Below are 12,602 nucleotides of genomic sequence, written 5' to 3'. Positions count from 1 at the left end.
TTTCTTTCTTCAATGTTCTAAAGTTTTTATTGTAAAAGGTCTTCATTTTCTTGATTAGATTTTTTTCTCCAGGTTTCTTCTTTTCTTTTTTTTCCCTTTTTGCTACCATATCATTTCTTAGATTTCTGTTTTGTATGTTTGTCATTGGCTTCTGATTTTTGCATGTTTATTTTGTATACTGAATCTTTGTTGAAACTGTAAGCTTTAAGAGAGTTTTGGTGGTCTTTAAGGTCTCTTACGTAGTGAATCATGTTATTGGCAACAAGGGCTACCTTGATACATTGACTCCTTTTGCTGTTTGTCCTCCCTTCCTTTCTTTCTTCCTTCCTTCCTTCCTTCCTTCCTTCCTTCCTTCCTTCCTTCCTTCCTTCCTTCCTTCCTTCCTTCTTTCCTTCCTATCTTCCTTTTTTGACCTTACTTCCTTTATCTTTTCCTTCCTCCTTCCTTTCTTTTGTATTAGTGAACTAGTTAAGACTTTAGGAACTACATTGTATAGAGTGAAGACAATGGTTACTCTTGGCTTGTTCCTGCTCTTAGCCCCCTGTTGTATTGATTGGTAGTTAATTATTTCATTCATTTTTATGTTTCATATCTTCTGTGGACTTCTACACATCTAAATTTATATACAAATTCACAATTATATAATACATAAAAGTGAAAGCTTCATACTTTTTTCTTAAGATATACTAAAATGATTAAATGTGTATAGTCAGGATTTGAACTAATTTTCTACTTTTAGAGATTAATTATAATGGCTGTTCATCAATATTTACAACAAAATAGTACAATGATATAAACATTTCCATTTTATTTTCTTTTTTCTCTTTAGTGTTGTTTTATGAGGTATGAAATCCTTCAGTTGCACTGGCCAAATCAAACAGTCACCTGGGGGAGAGTCTAAACTATGAACACATTCAAAGCTATCTAGTGTTTTTAGATTCTTTGGCTCAATGATCTCTTGAGGTTAGAATAATTGGCTTCATATATTTTATGTTAGGTTATTATTTGGTACTTTAGGCTAGAGAAATCAGGGAAGCCAGTCTGTGAAGATGCTGTGCATTTTATACAGGTAAAATGCACAAACATATTTAAACAATGAGAAGTGTGTCTTTATTTGTTGATACAATTTTAGTTTTGAAATTGCTATGAGCATGGATCATATTTGTGTTTGTTGAAAGCAAAGTAGATAGCAAACTGGAAAAGAAATTGAATAGCATGGGAAAATAACTATGAAAAACTCTCTGATGTGTAGAAAAATGTTCATTGTATTTGACTTTGAGCTAAAATAACATTGTACATGAAGAAATGTAAAAGACACTAGACAACATCATAAAGCTTTGTAGTACTTTTAATTTACTCAAGGTGCAATTTTCTAATACTTACTCATCTCTCCATGTGTTGTTGAGAATTTGAAAACAGAATAAAACTTCCAGATCATGAATTAGATTTATTTTTCACATTTTCTCCTCTTTTAAATGTTTATTTTTTGTGCTTATGTTTATTTATTTTTTTGCTTCCATGTATGTACGTGCACTTCTTGTAAGCAGTACTCGAGGAAGCCAGAAGGATGAGTTGGGTTCTCTGGAACTGGAATTACAGACAGATATGAGCTGTCATGTGGGTACTGATAAACTAAACCCATTTCCTCTCCAAGATCAGTGAGTACTCTCAACCACTGAGCCATCCCTTCAGCTCCATCTCCCATGGTTCATAACAAGTTTTTATATTAATTTTATTTCTGAACTGTAAGTAAGACAGTTAAAGAGTTTTAACAAGTGAAAATTTTAATTTTTCTTGGGTGAAAGTGAGAATGAGAGTCAGAGTAATTAAAATGCAAAAAGCACTGAGTTGATTGAATTTCAAAATTAGAAAGCTAAGGGTGTCCTTTGTTTCATTTAAATAACTCAGTAGTTATTTGAAAATGATAGACAGTTACTTATATTTTCATTGGAAGAAAGGGAGGAGAGATTGTACCTTTCTAGGGGGGATTGTGATGGGGAGCCCACAGAGACAGTTGACCTGGGCTTCAGGGAGCTCATGGACATTGGACCAACAGTAGGGAGACTGCATGAGACCTGCAAAGGCCCTCTGCATGTGTGTGACAATCGTGTAGCTTGGTCTCTTAGTAAGGCTTCTAAGAGTGATAGCAGGACCTCTCCCTGGCACTTAGTTGGCTGTTGGTAATATGTCCTCATGCTGTACTAGCAGGTCTTGCCTCATCATAAGAGAAGGAGACTGATCCTGCCTCAGCTTGTCATGCCTTGTTTTGTGCAAGCCCATAGGAGGCATGTCCCTTTACTGAATGGAGATGGAGGAGTAGATGAGGACTGGATGTAGATGGGAAAAGGGAGGGGATGGGAGGAGAGCAGGGAGGGGGAACTGGTTGGTACATAAAATAAATGAGAAAAGAAATAATACTTAAATTAGAAAACCTCTATGGGCATAATAGGTCATTTTTCTCTTTCTGGTTTATATAGGTGCAACTAACAAATAAATATCCTATATCTTTGATATATATACAGAATTTGTTTACATATAAGATTAATTTTAATATTTATATATAAATTAAAAAAGTATATGTATATTACATTCTATATATTAAAATAATGAACATATTTACCTGATTACTTACCTGTTGTGAGAACATCGGTGATTGCCTCTCAGCAATTCTCAAGAGTGCCACACACAATTATCATTGCCTATAATCGCCATGCTACATTGGATCTCCAGGAAGTAACTATTATGTCAATGGAGCTTTGTATTTTTACCATCACCATCATCATCATCATCGTGCTTCATACCCACTTCTGATGCCATTTTTGCCTGGTTCACCATCATATTCTTTGCTTCTATGAGTACGACTTCCTTCAGATTTTATATGCACATAAGATATTTTAGGATTTATCTTCTTGTGTCTATAGTTGCACTCAACAAAATGACATCCAGGTTCATAAATGTTATTATAAGACATAGAATTCCCTGATTTTTAAAGACTGTAGAATAGTTCAAATATCTATACTATGTATATATGTGTGTGTGTTTATGTGTGTATGCGTATGTCTGTATTTATGTTTATTGTCCACTCATCTGTAAAGGAGCACTTGGGATGTTTCTATATTTGTTATTATAAATAATGTTTCAATGATCATGGGCCAAACAGTATCATTTCCTCTGGGTGATTCATTCTAAAATTCATAATTGTTAATAACTCCCTCTCTCAACTGTCTGTCTGTCTCCCTCTCTCTCCCAGTCCTTTTCTCCTATTTTATATTGTATTTTCTCTGTCTCCATCTCCATCTAACCATTTTTCTGTTTGTTCCTCTCCTCTTTCTCGTTCGTTCGTTCCTTCCTTCCTTCCTTCCTTCCTTCCTTCCTTCCTTCCTTCTTTCCTTTCTTTAATGGGAATGAAATCTCGGGCCCCACAACTGGAAGGCATGTGCTTTATACCGTTTAAATATGAAGGCCCTATTTTACAATTTTTATAGAAAAGGATATATGCTTTATTTTCTTTCTTCGGAACTGAAGACTGCATCCAGAGCCTTGTACTTGCTAGGCAAGCACTCTACCACTGAGCTAAATCCCCAACTCCACTTTACACTTTCTTAAATGAATACATACACTAATTTATGTATGTATTCATACATAACTCAGTACAAGGTTCCTTTTTTAACACCTAACCGAAACTTGTTATTTTAGAACCTTTGATGAAAGTTCTTTTAACAAGTGTGGAAGACTATTTAAGCGTGTTTGTAATTTTCTGTCACCTGATAAGTAGCCATGTAAGCATTTGCTCATATATACATTCATCTTTGGAATAAATTTAGATGCTAAATGAAAAATAGGTTTTCATAACCTCGAGTTCTACCCTTTTAAAGAATTAATACAATTATCATAATTTTCGGTTTCTTCTACTGCTGTCCTTCAGGTAGTGCTGCAAAGAGCATCAATGGAAGGAAGAAATCACTCTATGGTGTCAGAATTTCTGTTCGTGGGACTCACCAACTCCTGGAAGTTGCAAGTACTTCTGTTTGTGTTTGCTTCAGTGTTTTATATGGCAAGCATGATGGGAAACTCCCTCATCATTTTCACAGTGGCTTCTGATCCTCACTTACATTCTCCCATGTACTTTCTGTTGGCCAATCTCTCCTTCATTGATTTAGGTGCATCATGTGTCACTTGTCCCAAGATGATTTATGACCTGTTCAGAAAGCACAAAGTCATCTCCTTTAGAGGCTGCATCACTCAAATCTTCTTCATCCATGTGATTGGTGGTGTAGAGGTGGTACTGCTTATAGGCATGGCTTATGATAGATATGTAGCCATATGTAAGCCTCTCCATTATTTGACCATTATGAATGCCAAAATGTGCATTTTCATTTTAGTGTCTGCCTGGGTGGTTGGCCTGATGCATTCCCTGGTTTATTTGTTTATATTTTGAATTTGCCTTTCTGTGGACCAAATATTTTGGACAGTTTTTGCTGTGACTTTCCTCGGTTCGTCAGACTTGCTTGCATAGATACCAACCAATTAGAATTAATGGTATCAGCCAACAGTGGATTCATCTCTGTAGGCTCCTTCTTCATACTGGCCATGTCTTATATTGTCATAATAGTCACTGTTCAGAAACATTCCTCAAGTGGTTTCTCTAAGGCTCTGACTACACTTTCTGCTCACATCTCTGTTGTGGTCCTATTCTTTGGTCCCTTGATATTCATTTATTCATGGCCTTCTCCCTCCACACACCTGGATAAATATCTGGCCATATTTGATGCAGTTGGTACTCCTTTTCTGAACCCTGTGATCTACACTCTGAGGAATCAAGAAATGAAGACATCAATGAAGAAAATATGCAGACAGTTACTGAAATACGGGAAGATTTCCTAAATTATGACAGTGTGAACTTTTCTCATTGTTGACCAAATTCAGTGAAAAATTACTTTCTAGGATCAGATTTGTTTACCTATACTGATATTTGGGTTATTTTTTTTTTAGGAGAGATTTGCAATGTGTTCTATCAACAGAGAAGCAATTATATATTTATGAAACAAAGAATATAATAATACAGAGCCCAATTCCCAAAGAAGAATTTTTATGCGAAAGAAACTTTTAGTGTGCTGAACATAGAAGGTGCTTTAAGACTGACAAATGAAATGTCAACCTTTCTCTCTCTCTCTCTCTCTCTCTCTCTCTCTCTCTCTCTCTCTCTCTCTCTCTCTGAGCACCAATTTTCTCACATGCAGGACTTTCTGGCATCACTCCATGTGGAATTTACAAATTGACATTGATCTGAGTTAATTTTTCATCCTTATACACAGTCTAACCACTTGTTTGTCTGCTTAGAATCTGCAAGCATACATGATTGTCAGTAATATAAGCTCTCCAATTAACATTATGATATTTAATTTTTAAGTTTTCTTTGTATTTCCTTTGTAGTTCCCATGTTTGTTTTTCAGTATACGTCTAAGTCAGAGTTTAGAAAAAGTTTGTGTGATATTTTAAAGATGCAAATGGAACTATAACTTTTTTATCAGCTGGTACCATGTAGGCACCTAGGCCACTCATAGACACTCTACAGTCTGCTAAGTCATCATAAATCTTTTTAACACAAGTAGTCTTGTGGCTCTGCTTCCCTTTCTATATCCTATTTTAATTACTCCATATTTTAAGGTAGTTGCAAGTATATCATTATGGTTATAGTAACCAGGCTAGCCATAAACTACTGTCTTAAAATTGGAGACATTTAGACACACAGTATTAATTATCCTTAGTCTCCACCTCATGTTTATTTTTCCTTGTGGGATTGTAGCACCTCTAACTTTGATTCCATATTGAGACTGCAACCTTCCTGGGCAGCTTTGTGGGTTGACCATTCAATAAATCCTACTCCTGTAAGTAATCCTTTATTGTATATCATTCATTTCTTTTCTACTTCACTGTTTAAATTGTGATTGAGATAGAACCTACATATCTGCTAGGTTAATCATTTGAAGGCTCATAGAATGATTTATCCAACCTGCCTTGTACTTAAACAGGTATTGTTTTACCGAGGACATATTTCATATCAAATGAAACATAACACAGAATTCACTAGTCTACATATGTGCCTCATGACAAGCCACTGAGTTTTCAAATTTCGTGACATAATTTACTAAATGGCAGTTACAATGGTGATTGCAACACCACACCCCAGGTTGATGTGTCCCCAACAAAACATAAATAAAGCTCATGGTAAAATGAAGAAATAGCTTACCTACTCTCCTATTTACTCTTCCTTTTATCTCACCCTGTTCTGGAACTATAGATTTGAATTATGACCCTAGAAATCCCTAGAGCTCTGTAACTGTAGGATTGCCCTTGCTGTTTCCAAATTTCTTGACAATCTTCTTGTGTTTTCATAAATCTTTCCAAACTATTACAGAATTCTTTCACTTGATTGTCTTACCTTATTCATAAGAACAGGGTATGTCTTCTTGTCTGGACCTTGAGTAATTTCTGAGAACATCTGCAGAACAATGAAAATAAATAAGTCAAAAGACAAATACTAATAATATAAATGCAGAGCCAAAGAAAGACATAGAAGACTGTATTCTACATGATGGTGTCTGAAGAAATATAGGCAGAGACCCTAACTAAGGGCCACAATAAAAAGTTGCTGACCTTTATTTCTGATGTAGTTTCATGTTGAGAATAGAATCCCACGGAAAACAAAGCCTTCTAAACACAGCGGGACCGGCACACATATGAATTCCTGTGTCAGCACGTGCAGGGCCTGCACAGGTCTGTGCAAGATCAAGGTCCCAGCATTGAGAGAGGAAGTGGTCACAAGCCCTCATTACTCACCCAGGAGCTATAACCACTCACAAAGGAAAAAATTAGTCTTCTCTAATTGACTCTCACTGGATATAGAAACCACTCCTAAGGCCAGATCTCATGTCCAACAGTAGGTGGCCAATGCAAAATCAATCTTTGGCATTTGGAGGTACTTTGTCTCATAATACTTCACCAGGCCTTTATGCATGCCTGTATTTTTAGAAATATCTTACAGCTTCTTTGCATATAGAATATGTTTTCTGCTTTTTTGTTTTTATGGGATTTCTGTGTCAATGAATGTGTGTCTCTGTGTCTATATGTATTTCTTGAGCTGTTTTTGGCTCTTTTTCTTCTGCTTGTTTTTATATTTTATTTTTACTGTATTATTATTATCATTATCATATGTCTGTTTCTGTTCTAATGAGGGATAGAAAAGTGGATTTGTGTAGGTGGAGAAGTGGGGATGTTCTGAGAGGAGTTGGGGAGGGGAAATTGTAGTCTGATTATACTGTATGATAAAGTATTTTCATGAAATAAAAAGAGAATAGATTCATAATAGATGTGTATATTTTAGAATATACTTAAAAACTTAAAATATTACTGAATGATCATTGTTTCTATCAGGTCATGCTGTGATGATTCATGGAGGATTATGAATTTTCAGAGTATCACATGAAAGTATTAAAATGAGAATTTTATTTATTTTAATATATTAGACACATCCTAGTGGTGCATACAAGCTTTGAAAACAGGTGTGTAAGATACAGAGAGCAATGGCTTTAGAGGAGCCTTTAGAATTCCGAAGTTCTTGTCCTGATTTGTTGCTATGTAATCAATCTCTTGTGATGCATTTGCAACCTTAATGGCAGTGCTATGAATTAACATACTATTTTTAAACTAAAATTCATATGTTTGAACAATTGTATCATGATTTATTGCTCTCTTATTTTTATTACCCTAGTTTAGAATATTTTAATTATTTCTTTATACATGAGTTTAGGGTTAAGTTTCAGCAGTTCTACAGTTTTGTTTTGTTAAACAGGTATGCTTAAATCTTGACAGAAACTTGTGGATGTAGAGTCATATAAGGCAGTGTTTCTTCCCTGTATAATTTTTTATTCTGTAGAGCCATAGAAGTAGAAACAGAGTTCCAATGCCACTCGTTTAGTGTGGTAGAGAAATGTATACAAGAAGTCAAAAGACCACAGACTAGAACACACTAGAGTATACCTGTGTAACATGTTATTTAAGGCACTTCCAAAAAATACAGACAAAACATTTTTCAAGAAAATAAGGAGATTCAGTTGTGTGAGAGTTTTTATTTCCAGAGACAAAAGATATGAATTAGTTTCTACAATCCTGAAAACAAAACGACAAAGTCAAATAGATCTCAGAATTTATCAACCACAGGAAACTAAGAAGGAAAACAGAATAAGAGAATAGGAAGGCATATGGAATTGAAGACATGAGGTTATTGTACAGTTTCCTCCTCCTAACATTTTCATGTTGTCAAAATTCTACCCCTCTTTCAATATGCATCCCAGTTTCTTTTATGAACAGCTCTCTCAGCACCAGGAACAAAAGTCACAGCTGCTGTGTAATATTTCTTTACATTGTGTGAATATATGTTATTGTGATTGATTTAATAAACAAGCTAGCTGGACAATAGCTGAACAGGATACAACTAGGTAGGGAAGGCAATCTAAGAATGATGGGAAGAAGGAGGGAGAGTCAGGAGAGATGCCAGCCAGCTCTCCAGGAAGCAAGACATACTAGAGGACAGATAAAGCTATGAGCCAAGTGACAATACATAAATTAACATAAATGGATTAAAGTTGACTAGTAACAGGACTGAGCTATTGGCCGAGCATTTATGATTAATATAGTTAGCCCTGAAGGGGTGTTTGGGAACAGATGGCCAGGGACTGGAAAATTCCATCTACATATGGTACCCAAACATTTGGCAAATATTTCCACATAAAACCTGAGAAAACTTTAAAAAGAGGATTCTAAACACACAAAAGATTAGAGTCAAGCATAGCTTATTGCTGGCTGCATTTTATTGGGTAGGCTCTGTTTGTTGGTGGTGAGCAGAGTTGTCTCCTTTTAACACACAGCTGCCTTACTCAGCACTATTGAATAAAAACAGAAGTCTCTTTTAAGAGGCCCTACTAGCAAACACTTACATAGGGTTTATGAGCAGCCTGTGGCATGGGACTTGGTGGTGGCATAGACTTATAAACTTGCCAGAGTTAAGGTGGTACACATGGGTCATGTTGGTACCTCTGCCTTGAAGCTAAATTATCACAGACCAATGAGGTGGGTGGAGCCAGCTGCTCAAACTGCCGTTTAGCAATTTAAAGACTCATGTGGTCAGAAACAGATAGAAATATGCAGTGAAGACAGATTCAGACAAAGCAAGACAAAATGAAAAACCCTTTTAAATGGGCTACACTGTGTTTAAAAGTATACATAGACTTGAGATAGAAAAGAAAAAGTGTAAAGTCCCTAAAAAAGAAATAAAATAAAATCTATACATAATAAGCCATGTAAAGATGATAATTAAGCAGAGTCTTGATTATGGATATTATTGTGCTGTCTTTAAAATTTTCAGCCACTAAAAGACCTTGGGTTATGAAAGCTGCTAGATTAAAACAACCTATATATTTTAAAAATAGCTTGACTTCAAAATTTAAGAGATATGTTACTTTGGGAAAGAGGTTCTGCTTTTATTTCCTTAGGATATGAGAGGCTCTGGGTTCATTCTGAGTTAGGAAAAATCAGGTTTGATTGAGGAAGATCCCCTGAAAAATCTCTATGGTAACATATAACCCAGATAGATGATCCAACTTTTCAGAACACCTGTTAAGAGTTTCCCCAGAGTCTGATACCCAAAAGAGATTCAAGACTACTGGCTGTGATGATTTATCCTCACAAAATACTCCAGTCAGGACTTGACTATAATCGTAAATTTTCTCAAAGTTTCTCCAAAGATTACCCATACCCATAGTCAGATGGGAAGTAGGAAGCAGGTGGCAAAACAGGACGTAGTAGTCTAAAAAACTATGTCCACATTTCCAAAACATTGTTTATAAATGTTTGTTTTCATTTAAGAGGGATTTGGGTAAAATTTGTTGTTGGTCATAGTAAAAATAGGCTAAAGAAAAAAATAAAATTCACAGATCTCTTTCTAAAAGAAGGATTAGGTATAGAAATTATAGGACAGAAGGATATATTATTGGATCTACTTTAATCTAAAAAACAACTATTAATTTTACATATTTTACTTTGGTATGGATTTTGGTTCATTGATACAAATTTAAAGTTAATTTTGTTATATGGTATGCATATTTTTATTCTTGTTTAAGGTATTATGCTTATGTAGCTCATTTAAATATGTAATGTATAATTAAGAAATATATATATATAGAGAGAGACATATATATATATATATATATATATATATATATATATATATATATATATAGTCAGACTTATAGTCATGTTAGGTATGTTTTTAAGGTCATAAACTTATATTTAGATAGATGGTCTTAAAACTTCAAAAACCTGCAGTTTATTGCATTTAAAGTGTTTAATAACCTAAGGCTTTTCTTTTTAAATTAATTATTATTATTTTTTTATTTTGCATACCAATCCCAGGTTCTGCTCCCTCCACTTTCCCCTCACCCCATTACCCCCATCCACTTTTCAGAGAGGGTAAGGCTTCCCATGGGGAGTCAACAAAGTCTAGCAAATCACTTTAAGTCAGGATCAAGGACCTCCCCACCCTGTGTTGGCTGAATAAGGTATCTCTGTAAAGAGAACTTGTTTTTTTGGAGCCTGAGATGGATACCATGTTTGTCTTTCTGGGTCTAGATTACCTCACTCAGGGTGACTTTTTCTAGTTCCAATGTATTTCTAGCTAGAGATCTTTATTTTGTGTATTCCTGCTGCTGTACAGACATTGAACAATCCACAAGGCCCAAATCTAGGCAGCTGGTAGATTAGAAGAGTTCTATTTTTGAGAACCAGAATCAAAAGGATGTTTGTTAATATTTGAGATGATAACAAAGTATGCTGACTGCGTGAGGTTCCAGAAGTCACCGTTACTTTCATGAGACACAGCATCTTACATAAACCACATTTACACTGAATTTATTGCTTTTCAGTATCGTTAGTATCTAACAATTATTTAGCAAAATAAATCAGATCTGCAGAGAATACAGTAGATATTTAAAACACTAAATTGAAGAGACTTTTGAAATTGTTTATTAGAACAAAAATTTTAAATTACTTTATTAAAATATAACTAAGCAATCTCTCTCTTCCCTTTTCTTTCTCATGCCACCCTCATGTCTGACAACCCTTCCCACCAAATTCAAGACTTAATTCTTTACCAGTGTTACATATACATATCAATTATATACATACATACACACATGTAATACATGTATATGATTATATACTTTAAACACATAATTACATCTTGCTGCGACCATTTAATGCTGTTTACGTGTATTTGTTTCAGGAAAGACTTAATACAGGATAAAAGAGGATTTATCCTCAATAATGTTTTATTTTAATATGAAGCTTTGAACTGTCAACGAAAGAATTTTTTGAAACTTAAAGACCTAACAAAGAGTCTTTTCATTGCAACTTTCATCTCCTTATTTCTAAGTATATAGATGACAGCATTCATGAAAGGAGTGATGATGACATCAAAAATTGCTAAAAATTTATCTATGGGCAAAGTAGGGAAAGGCCACACATAGATAACAATGCAAGGACCAAAGAAGAAAAGCACCACAGTGATGTGAGCTGAGAGAGTGGAGAGGGCCTTGGAGGAGGCACCTGAGGAATGTTTGCGAATCGTGACCAGGATGAAGATGTAAGACACAACCAGGATGAAGAAGGTGGCCATGGAGATGAAACCACTGTTGGCAGTGACCAGGAACTCCAGTCTGTATGTGTCTGTACATGCAAGTTTGATGAACCGAGGAAAATCACAATAAAAGCTATCCATGTTATTAGCTCCACAGAAGGGTAAATTGATAACAAAAGCCAACTGGGCCACAGAATGGATAAGGCCAATGGTCCAAGCCAGAGTCAAGAGAAAAATGCACATCCTTAGACTCATGATGGTGAGGTAGTGGAGGGGCTTACAGATGGCGATGTACCGGTCATAGGCCATGACTATGAGCAGCACCATCTCCGTTCCTCCCACAGTGTAAATGAAGAACATCTGAGTGATGCACCCATTCACGGAAATGACTTTGTGCTTTCTGAAGAGGTCATAAATCATCTTTGGGGTAGCAATGCTGGACACACCTGTATCTATAAAAGAGAGGTTGGCCAGCAGGAAGTACATTGGGGAGTGCAGGTGATGGTCTGAGATGATTGTGAGCACAATGAGGAGGTTACCTAGCATGCTTGCTACATAAAATACTGTGAAGAACAGGAAAAGGAGAATCTGAATTCCCCATGAATTGTTGAGACCCAGCAACAGAAATTCTGATACCATGGAGTGATTTCCTCCATCCATCAAGTTGTGCAGGTCTGACCATGAGGTGATTACTACCTGAAGGGTACAGAGGGAGAAAATATTGTATCTAAGCAAAAGGGGTGTCCTGGTTGTGGAACAATGACTTAAGTATAAAACATCAAAGATATCCCTGTTGTTTTACAGGGAGATTTTACAAATCTCTCACAGAGACTAGGTACAGAACATTTCCTATGCTTGCATATTTAGGGGCAATGGATCCTTTAATCTTATGTTTAGTTTGAAGTGTATA

The 12,602-nt window shown here is 35.5% G+C and overlaps 1 protein-coding gene and 1 pseudogene across 1 annotated transcript; one reads left to right on the top strand and one right to left on the bottom strand.

Moving 5' to 3' along the window:
- The first annotated feature begins 3,946 nt into the window (after positions 1-3,946).
- On the top strand, positions 3,947-4,884 carry LOC142844910 (olfactory receptor 4F3/4F16/4F29-like; annotated as a pseudogene).
- Positions 4,885-11,410: 6,526 nt separating this feature from the next.
- LOC142844262 (olfactory receptor 4F21-like) lies at positions 11,411-12,352 on the bottom strand. The gene has a single exon (XM_075962598.1). The coding sequence runs from the start codon at positions 12,350-12,352 to the stop codon at positions 11,411-11,413; it is 942 nt and encodes a 313-aa protein (XP_075818713.1).
- Between the last annotated feature and the right edge of the window lie 250 nt (positions 12,353-12,602).

Source organism: Microtus pennsylvanicus, chromosome 2, assembly GCF_037038515.1.
Source record: "Microtus pennsylvanicus isolate mMicPen1 chromosome 2, mMicPen1.hap1, whole genome shotgun sequence".
Lineage (NCBI taxonomy): Eukaryota > Metazoa > Chordata > Mammalia > Rodentia > Cricetidae > Microtus > Microtus pennsylvanicus.
Note: the sequence above shows the minus strand (reverse complement) of the source record. Positions and strands in the feature narration are given on the sequence as shown.